The 10,139-nt window shown below is 41.4% G+C and overlaps 1 protein-coding gene across 5 annotated transcripts; it reads right to left on the bottom strand.

Annotated features, from left to right (window-relative positions):
- Positions 1-557: 557 nt before the first annotated feature.
- lrrc32 (leucine rich repeat containing 32) lies at positions 558-10,139 on the bottom strand. 5 transcript variants are annotated; one of them, XM_034550777.1, is made up of 3 exons: positions 9,916-10,139; positions 5,579-5,696; positions 558-3,953 (listed from the first exon to the last, which is right to left on the bottom strand). In XM_034550777.1, the coding sequence occupies exons 2-3, from the start codon at positions 5,690-5,692 to the stop codon at positions 2,118-2,120; spliced, it is 1,950 nt and encodes a 649-aa protein (XP_034406668.1). In that variant the 5' UTR covers positions 5,693-5,696; positions 9,916-10,139; the 3' UTR covers positions 558-2,117. The 5 variants fall into 5 exon arrangements, with proteins under 5 accessions (XP_034406668.1, XP_034406666.1, XP_034406667.1 ...); XM_034550775.1 differs by lacking the exon at positions 9,916-10,139 and adding an exon at positions 7,969-8,533; XM_034550776.1 differs by lacking the exon at positions 9,916-10,139 and adding an exon at positions 8,188-8,533.

Below are 10,139 nucleotides of genomic sequence, written 5' to 3'. Positions count from 1 at the left end.
TTGCAGTGAATTTAGGTGCAACAACGTTTTTGCATCAAAATGTAAAACACCAAAAGTACAAATAGCTATGACTTAAGAGTACCTCCATACAGTAACTGTTATATAAAGTACCTCCATTCAATAACTGTTATATAAAGTACCTACATACAATAACTGTTATATAAAGGTTTTTTTTAATGCAGAATCAGTTAATAGTTTTAATTGATTCTTAATTGTGTGGCATACAGCTACAATATAAATGAAATATAGCATAGCTTCATCATGTAGCTTAAAATATAGCTTCTAACATTCAAATTGATCCGTTTTACTTACAAAATACCATATTGTATTTCTAAAAATATGGGGCCCTTTTCTTGATTTCTCAAATGTTGGTTCTTTGTATTTTCTGCTTGTTGTGTCACATCCTGTCCGTCATGGTTTAATGTGAAATAGTCATGAATAGATTATTAAAAAAAGTAAAGACTATCTTTACATGAAAAAAAAAATACAAAATTAAATAATATATGAAATGACGAATGTTTGCGCAATAATCAAGAGACAAATATTAGAAAATTACATTCAGTTAATATAATTTATTAAGTGTCGTTTCTTGCCCCAAACTCCAAAAAAACAAAAACAAATTAAGCATATTAAGTAGCTGAATAATGAGGTGACAAGAAATGGGTTGGTGTGAATACTACGTTCAGAGGTTTACATGTTTCTTTATATAAAATAATTTCCCACAAAGTAGGAAATTATTTTTGTGTGTAGAAAATGGCCTTCATATGGTACAAAATATTCAAAAATCACAGAATGAGAAAAGTAGCAAACACACTAAAATGGTATGAAACTGTGGATCCCAGTGTTGCCCACTAGATTTATTTATCTAAAAAAATAAACAGTATGTATTTTAAACTTCCATATCAGAGTATCACAGTTATTAATTTCATAGCTTTAAGCCCAGCTTTCAGCTTTTCATGTCAAATTAAAAGATATTTTTGCATTGCACCACAGGCCTGGGATCAATACAGAGAACATCCCGTTTTAAATATCCAGCTTATATAGTAACAAAAGTATTCTTAGTGTTAAAAACAGTCACAGAATGAGACACAATAACACAAACAAGAAGGAATTTAAAGTGCAAACCACATCAAATGGGTAAAGAAACTGGTTGGATTGCTTTATAAAAAACTCTTTTTGACAATCTACATATATCATGAATCATACTTCATCTGCCATGAATAAAGCCTTTTGTTTCCTGATCTTTTGTAGTGTTTGTCTTCCTTTATTCTTAAAGTCACTGAGTGAAGACGTCTGACTTTGTTTCATTTCTCACTTATTAATTCATATAAACATTTTCAAAAGTCCCTCGAAAGGAATAGTTCAATATTAAAGATAGAAAATGTGCATATTTGCTTTCTCGCTGTAAGTTAGATGAAACCGCTCTTGTCTCTGTACTGCAAATATGAAGCAAAAGCTCACAGTCTGTTAGCTTAGCTTAGCTCTGGCTACTAGCACCTCCAAACCTCCCTCATTAAACCTCATTTGTTTCATGTAAAAACGACACATTCGGGCACAGTCACTTCCTGTAGTTACTGCGTACAAATTAAACTCAGAAGATCATTTTAATGAGTGAGGTTTCGAAGAGTTGTTAGGCACATGTTGTTACTTTGACCTGAGCTGAGCTAGCTGTTTCCAGTCCTTATGCTAAGCTAAGGTGGACGAACAGGTCGCTGCAACCGCCTTTTTAAAGGCACACGTGAAACATTCAAAAGTCACCAGAGTGGTATTTACTGACATGTTTCATATATCGTAGAACAAAATGTAGAAAATAACCACAGACTTTATTTTAACCAAAAACTCGTTAGGATTTTTGGATTAATTCCTGCAACACTCTATGGTCTTTATTTAGGAGACAATATGGCATGTGTCTTCTTCATTGGTGGCAGCCATTGTGGTTGCTTCTTCCGCTGTTGACTACATTCTGATGTATTCACTCCAGGGGCAAAGTCGGTCGTGGTAAACCAAAGTCAAGGCAATAAATGGTCCCTTCTCACGTCTTTGAGTGACTTTGTAGACACAACATTCATGTTTTTTTCTTCTTCTGTCTCTGGTTTAAAAAATGTAATTCCTTCACATTAAGCGTTGAAGCTTCGGTTGTGCTTCGGTTTCCTCGAGTGGCAAAATTTAACAAGCAGCACCAACACGATCACTGCAACTAACACCGTCACCACGACGGCTATGACGACGTTCTGGACGCCCGACCTATGGCACATTTCCTGGGTCACCTTCTCGATGTTGACCGGCTCCGAATACTCCTCGTGAACGCATGTCACGGTCTCGATGTCGGGAACGACCACCGCCGAGTTCTGCACCATGTGGAGGAAGTCTAGGTTGTTGCAGCAGCTCAGCGGGTTGGAGCCCATGTAGAGGGTTTTTAGTGAGTGCTCCAGGGCGAGCATGGTGCTGTACTCCAGGGTGACCAGGTTGTTGTTCCGCAGGTTCAGGGACTCGATGGAGGAGTCTTTGTTCCACACGGGTAGAGCGGTCAGCTGGTTGGTGGACAGGTCGATGTGTTTGAGACTCATCAGCGACGACAAGTCCGTGTTTAGACTGGAAATGTTGTTTTCTCTCAGGAGGAGGTGGACCAGGGAATGCTCCAGACTGGAGAGGGAGTCTTTGTCCATGTCCAAGCCTAGGTTCAGGGACAAGTCCAGTAATGTCAGAGGGCTGTTGGAAAACGCATTCGCAGGCAGAGTTCTCAGATTGTTTTCGGACAGATCCAGGTACTGCAGGTTTGGGACAGAAGAAAAGGAGACGCAACCCAGAGGATCCTGCTGGTTTTGGTCCGAGGAACAGATTTGCAGATTATTCCGCTGAAGCTCCAGGTGTTTGATGCTCGGAAGCCTTTGAAATATGCGATGGTCCAGGGTGGCGAGGTCGTTTCCGATGAGGAAGAGCTTTTCCAGCGATTGCAAAGTATTTTCCCCGAATGTCAGGCTCTGCAGCGGATTATAGCTGAGATTAATGATCTTCACAGTGTGCAGAAGGCCTTCGTTAGCGACAGAGAACGAGTTGATGCAGTTGTTGCTCACGTTCAGGACCTCGAGGGATCGCATGCAGTAAAAAAAGGACTCCGGTATGCTTTTGAGTTGGTTGTAACTCATGTCTAGGTATCTCAGGTGATAAAAAAACACCTTTTTTTCAGGACTCCCCGTGACGTTGACGCTCTGAAGTCGGTTTCGTGAAACGTCCAAGTATTCCAGCCTGTTGTTTCTGGGGAGAAGGGGAAAGTAAGACATTTTGTTTTCACTCAGATCGAGTGAGAGCAGATTATAGTAATCTGCCGATGTTGCGCTTTGGAAAAACTCCATGCTATTTTTGCTGAGATTGAGCACTTTTAAGTTGCAGAGGTTGAAGTCCGTGATGCAGGTGATGGAGTTCTTGGACAAATCGAGTTCAGTCAGACGATTCAGGGAGTCGAAAGCGCCGTCTTCGATCTCCAGGATGACGTTGTTGTGGAGGCCGATTTTTCTCAACGACGCGGATCCTCTGAAGGTAGTTTGTGATATTTTGGTGATGCTGTTGCCGTTCAGAGAAAGGTTCTCCAGCGACGGAGACTCGGCCAGGAAATAGTCCGACATCCCCGTGTACAGCCCGTTGCTCGACAGATCCAGCGACTTCACGGCCGTGAGGGGCCCGACGTTGATTTTGGAGAGAGCGAAAACATTCAGATGATTTCTGGACAGATCCAAGACTTTCAGCTCGGTCATGTCTTTGAAGAGACCCGGCTGGATGAAGTGGATCTTGTTGGAGCGAAGGTTCAGGTGGTGGAAGCCGGTGTGGTACGCCAGAGTTTCCTGGGTGAGATTCTGCACCTGGTTACGAGAGAGGTCCAGCGTTTGGACGCCACGGGGGAGGTTGACAGGGGCACTTTTGAGGCTCAGGTCACTGCAAAACACATCCATCTGGACCTGCGTACAAAATACAAAACACACAAGTCTGGTTATGTGGGGACGCCGCCAGACTGCCAGACCCTGACGCGATGAAGAGCAAATGATTCAAGAGCTCGCGGAGGGTCAATTTGTAGAGTCTACGGCATGTTCTTGGCAGCAACACCGCGGCCCGCGGAGATTCATGAGTTGTTCTAATGAGAAAAATGACTCTTCTTTTCTCTTGAAATTAACTCACCGCTTTAATGACTCAATCTCTCCTCCTTTAAGCAACAACATTAAAGAGAGATTTGTCAGTTTAAACACATGATACACCTCTTATCTTTATTGCCGACTCCCCGTTTTTGTCATCTCCTCTCCCTTCTTTTACCCTACTCATCCTACCTTACAGATTCAAATATTTAAGTTATTAAGAGCATTTTATAATTGAGACCACATGGCCCGAGACCCCTTCTGTCCAACAACAGCTCATAAAACTGTCTCCGTCTCTGTTTTCTCTCTGAGGCGAAGTACTTGCAGGTTCTTGGCATATATTTGGCATCTTGAAAAATGGCATTCCTCGTTGCTTACAAGCCGACCCGTAAACAAACACACTGATTTATTGTGGAGGACAAAACATCTTGTTTCTGTGGTCAGGTGTCGAAGGAACCAATGTGACTTCTTTTAAAGAAAGTGCCGTCTTTTAAAGGATTCTGGTGGTGTCTGAGATCATATATCCACACTGCTTACATTCCCAAAAAGTCAAGTATATTAACTACCCTTTTGAGGTACCAGTATATCGACTGATTCAATTTAGCCCCAGATATGAAGGGCTCATCCTAAGCTAACAAAAACACAACGATTCTTAGTTTCAGGTGAATATTATATTACATGTCTGCTGATAGATCGCCTGAATTTCTACACACTGCAAGTTAATCATGTGACTTGTCTTTGAGGGTGCAGCGGTTTCGTGGCTGAGGGGAGGTTAAGGAGCCAATAAGAACTGGAACATCACTGGTTTGAGTCTGGTCCAGGACATGTGTTTTTGTGTGTTTGTTTCTTCTTCTTGTTGTTTTATGGCTTTATTAGACAGCAACAGCCCAGAGATGACAGATGGGGAATCACCCAGATTTATATATCTATTTCTATATATAGATATATAGTCTCTGAAACAGGTACAGTAACTTAATTCACAGCTCTTGCTGGTCTTTCCTAAGAAAAGAAAATCCTCCAGCGCACGTGATGCGTGTCACATTTCCACTTCATTGCATAATTAGAACAAGTTCTGACGGCATGAGAAGCCAAAACAAGATTCACAAGGAAAGATGTTTAAAACAAAAAAGAAAAAAATCCCATTCTTCTTCCAGAGAAGCCAAATGTTTCTCTGTCCAAATATTGAAGCCTGAAGGTCTGACGGCAGCACAGCTTAAACTAATAAACCAGATCTGCTGGTTAAGAGCTTTCAAATAAAACACTGACCTGCCTGGGGATAATCTGAAAATACCTTCAGCACCTGATGGATTAGGTGCCTCATCTCCACTTTGAAATAAACTAAAAACAGATGAACACATTTTCTGTGTTTATTTTTCTGCAGATGTGAGGGAAGATGCAATAAAACGGAGAAGAATCTGACCTCCACAAGGTCGACCGGTGTAGTTTTTACTTACAACTTGGCATGCAGAGAGGTGGCGGGGAGGACGTGTGGACGTCGCCACGCAGCTGACCAGCAGCGGGAAGAGCAGCTGGAAGAGCAGCTGGAAGAGCAGCTGGAAGGCGGCCATGGTGCTGCGGCACATGGGAGAGAGTCCAGATCACACAGGTTACAAACAAACACATGAATGCAGGAAGCATGCTGCCGGTGATATGACTTGAAAAGGGAAGGAAGGGGGAAGTAGCCCTACATCCCGTGTGACATGCTGACCTATGACAGTGCTATCTATGCACACAAAGGGGGCTTTTTTTGTTTTTCGTGTGCAGTGACGTTTCTATTTTATACTGTGTTCAGCTGCAGAACCGAGAACGAGTGACTAAGATAACGTGCGTTTCCGCGAGTTCTGAGTAAATGCAATTAATTCTGCACTGTAGGTTATTGTTTTTTTGGGGGGGGTTTCTGTGAGAGAGATTGTTTTTGCCGGGGCCTCGATGAGTCACCTTTTACTAAATTCTCTGCCTTGTTATATTTTTGTGGAAACTTCTGCTGAAATATTTTCTGATCGGCTCCCCTGAACAAAACAAAAACAGCACGTATGCTCGGAGGGGTAGACAATGTGGGAGCAATTAGCATTGCAGTGATAGTAAGTACCCAGAAGAGGTACCATAAAGGTCTGCAGAGAGCGAGTGAAAACCACCCAGTCTGGGTTCTTCAATTAGAAAATGCAAGCAGCTGTTGCTTTAAAATCTCCCTTACTTTTAATTTGTTGTGAATTGTGTTGTTAATTTCAGTATTAAAGACAAACGTTTAGAAATCTTTCCTCAACCTCCGTGTAAGACCTTCATGTAAGAACAGAGCAGCTCTCAGAAACTGTGCAAATTCAATGAGGACATTCATCACAGTGCTCTCATGTGATGTGTGTGAGCGCTTGTAGCTGCACAAAACACACACACGTCATTCATTAATGCGACTGAAAAACCTTTGGATCTTTTTTGGCAATTAACCAAAAACTCTTTTTGTTGTTGTTGTTGTTCATTAAGAAACTTGAAATGTGCTTAAAAGCAGATCGATTGATTCTTTTTCATAAAACGGAAAGTCGAACACAAAGTACATCATAGAATTTACTTTAAACATTTACAACCTGATAAAACATTGTGGTTGTTAATCAACAGCCAGAAAGATCAAAAATCTCTCTCTAAAAGGTGGACATGGACTTCCAGGGGGGAAACATTTAAATGTTCACACCACTACATTTATTTGACAGCTATAAGTTACTATAGTAAGACAAGTATGACTCAATGCAACTAAACTGAATCAAAGGTTCAGTGTCCGAAAAAAGCCAGAGTCCATCATATGTGGAGGCTGGAGGCCGAGTTGAGGAGTCTCACAGCCGGAGTGGAAGAGGCTGATCTGAGGTCTGCTGATACAGCAGCCGATGATGCGTTTGCATCTCTCGTCAGACGGCAGCAGGCTGAACGAGCCGCGGCAGGTTTTGTCTTTTTACGTCCTCTGAGCTCTTCGCAGGCACCACTCCCAACATCACTGGCGCTTGGTAGGTCGGCAGCTTTTGAGGGAAATGCATTTTCTCTGGGATTTTAAATAGCTTTAAAAACGTGGTTAATGTTTTGTATTTTTTACTTTACAAAACTAGGTTAGGTTTAGTAAAAAATATCATTGAAATGACTGTGAAATAGAAAGAAAACAAATCAAAAGTATTTGGTTCACACGGGACATGAAGAGCTGTCTCCTGTGTGAAAGCCCCGTGTTTTCCGACTCATCAACAACGCCAACCACTAATTCAAAAATGACTACTATTAAAACAGAATTAACTTAAGTGATCTTGTCACACCTCAACCGTCTACGAGTCGTTAGCAGTTCCACAAAAGAGACATTCCCCTTTTTTAAACCCGTCACATGTTTTCATTTAAAAATATAGAAGTTAAAATATGCAATAGTTTAAAGAAAAGTCAACAAAATGAACATAAATCTGCCCCTCAGATGTATCTGGTGACCCTTAGGAGGGGCCCGACCCAGAGGTTGGGGACCACTGGACTAAACTACCCAGCAGTAAATAAAGTAGTTAAAAATAGCTCCACCGGCAGCTACAACAATAAAATGCTTCCGACACACTGATGCAAATCTAACAATGTTATTTATGACAATATTCCAGTCACAGAGGACATTTGTCTGTGAACGAGTACTTTTTGCTGATAATACTTGTGTACTTTTACTCCCTTATTCATTCAGGGGAGCTGTGTTTCTGCCTCTTAACTGCAGATCTTCCATCTTGTTACAATTATATATTTAGTTTGAATTTCCCTTCAAGTAGTTAGATTATTCACTTAAGTAAAAGTAGTCATAACACAATGTCAAAATACAGAGGTTTTACCTGAAATATGTACTTACATCTTGTGTTTTACGTGTAAAAAAAATCTTCTCTGCAAACTAGTAACCGACACGACTTTCTGTACTTTTACTTTTTCCTCCCCCGAAGCAAAAGGATCTGAGAACTTCTTCCAGCCCTACGACGTGTCAGCGTGCACACATCTGCTCCCACAAGCGAGTCCGAGGCTCCCGACAACCAAACCTGTGCAACAGCAACGAGCTCCAGAGCTGAACAATCACCTCAGCTGATAACTAGTCTTCACGGTGCCTCCTGAACATGTGGATTTTCACATCCTCACCCACCCACTCACAGATCGATAGTGACCGAGCCAACACCATGAGCCACAGAGCTCCTCTCAGCTGACTCTTCCCTCCACATCGCACGGCTCCGGCTGCTGTCCAGCCATCACATCCTGTGAGAATATCCTGCATCGCTCGGCCCCCCTCGCCCCCCCACTGTTCTCAGGGAAATGCCTTATAAGGGGGGTTGGGAAGTCCAGTTTTATGCTTCACGTCAAGGAGACACAACTCCCCTCCACCCACCCCCAAAATACTTTTTATTAATCCTAAAGTTTCTTCAGAAAATAGTTTGGATGTTCTCTCACAGACACACACATCTCTATTTGGAATTTGAGGTATTTTTAAACGCTCAAAAGTTCTGCATGGGTTTCTTATCTTTTCTAAAACATCCTTTTATGGATAAATGTTTGAAAAGAGAGAATCTAGAGGGAGAGAGAAAAATGTCAGCAGCGGTTATTGATGGATTTGTAGGAATCTGTCCGCCTATCCGACAAGTGTTGAAACAATCGCACATCCTTTTCAAGACTGTGGAAGTGAGTCTGGTTTGTCATGTGTCTTTTCCTCTGGTTCACCACACTGTAAACAAACAACAGTGTCATGATGATGAGTAAAGGCCAGTTTACACACCCAGATTTTGAGAGTCTGTACAATTGTCTCCGGGTGTCTCGAAACATGCTGGGAAAGTGAACGCTTTCTCCTCCTTTAGTAACGAGGGTTTCAGGCAAAAGAAAAAAAAAATCACCTTTTATTTTGGCGGTATAATGAGACTCTACTTGAAAAAGCTAAATATCCTTTAAGAAGTAGAAATCCTTGTTTACACGTGGCATCATTTCACAATCAATGATTTTTCTTTTTACTTTTATTATTTTTGTAAACGTCTCATTCTCATTATTCACTGAAAAGGAAATGAACATATATGTATATTATGTCGCAATAATCCCAAACAAATATTTAACAAACTCCTTTGACTGTTAAGTACTCTTGTTTTGCATGTGTTCTTATCTTTTCTTTTCAGTTTCAGTTCATCCTGACTCACTCTGAAAATAGTCCGGAAGATTTTTTAAAGTCCATCTAGTCTCTAAATCTGAGAGCATGTTAGTAAATAAATACGGTTGGTTCTGTTCTGTAGCATAAAAAAATTATTGTTGCACGTTGTTATTATTGGTGTACGTACAGCATTCTTTATAAGAATAATGAGTTGCCAACGATACTTTAGAAACAGTAAGTACAACATGTATCTCCAAAATTAAGTGGAGGATGAGGTAAAAATAACTCACAAGTCTAGTTAAGTGCAGTACTTAAAGAGTATATGTATTTAGTTACAATCCATCACTTCTAGTCATCCATGTTTAAACAGCAGAAAAAGGCTGTTTGTGAATAAGCATAAAGAGACAGAAGAAGAAAAGGCAGAAGAAGAAGAAGAAGAAGAAGAAGAAGAAGAAGAAGCGGAAGAAGAGGCAGAAGAAGAGGCAGAAGGAGAGGCAGAGGCAGAAGAAGAAGAAGGAGCGGAAGAAGAGGCAGAAGAAGAGGCAGAAGGAGAGGCAGAGGCAGAAGAAGAAGAAGGAGAGGCAGAGGCAGAAGAAGAAGAAGGAAAAAAAGGATCAATGGAAGAGGAAAAAGAAAAAGAACAGGCAGCAGCAGCAGCAGAAGAAGAAGTCGTAGTCTCACCTGGTCTCTTCTTCTGCAGTGTCTCGTACATTCGTAGCAGGTTTGGTCTCACATTCACCATCCTTTTATCCTTCCTTATGTCGGTGGTGTCATGTGTTTCTCTCTCACACACACACTCATGCACACGCACACACGCACACAGGGGACTTGTCCCTCTTTTTTTGTTTTCCGGGATTCCCAGCCGGTATCTTTTGTTTCCCTTTCAGCTGTGCAGCTTTTTTTGT

Source organism: Cyclopterus lumpus, chromosome 14 (assembly GCF_009769545.1).
Source record: "Cyclopterus lumpus isolate fCycLum1 chromosome 14, fCycLum1.pri, whole genome shotgun sequence".
NCBI lineage: Eukaryota > Metazoa > Chordata > Actinopteri > Perciformes > Cyclopteridae > Cyclopterus > Cyclopterus lumpus.
The sequence above is the reverse complement of the archived record's forward strand: the minus strand, read 5'-3'. Positions and strand labels throughout refer to the sequence as shown.

Bases quoted from the DNA above. Each gene is read 5' to 3' on its own strand.
- lrrc32 (XM_034550774.1), bottom strand. From the start codon at position 5,707: ATGTGCCGCAGCACCATGGCCGCCTTCCAGCTGCTCTTCCAGCTGCTC. The intron at 3,954-5,578 runs GTAAGTAAAAAC...TTTTGTACGCAG, and splicing joins ACCTCTCTGCATGCCAAGTT to GTCCAGATGGATGTGTTTTG.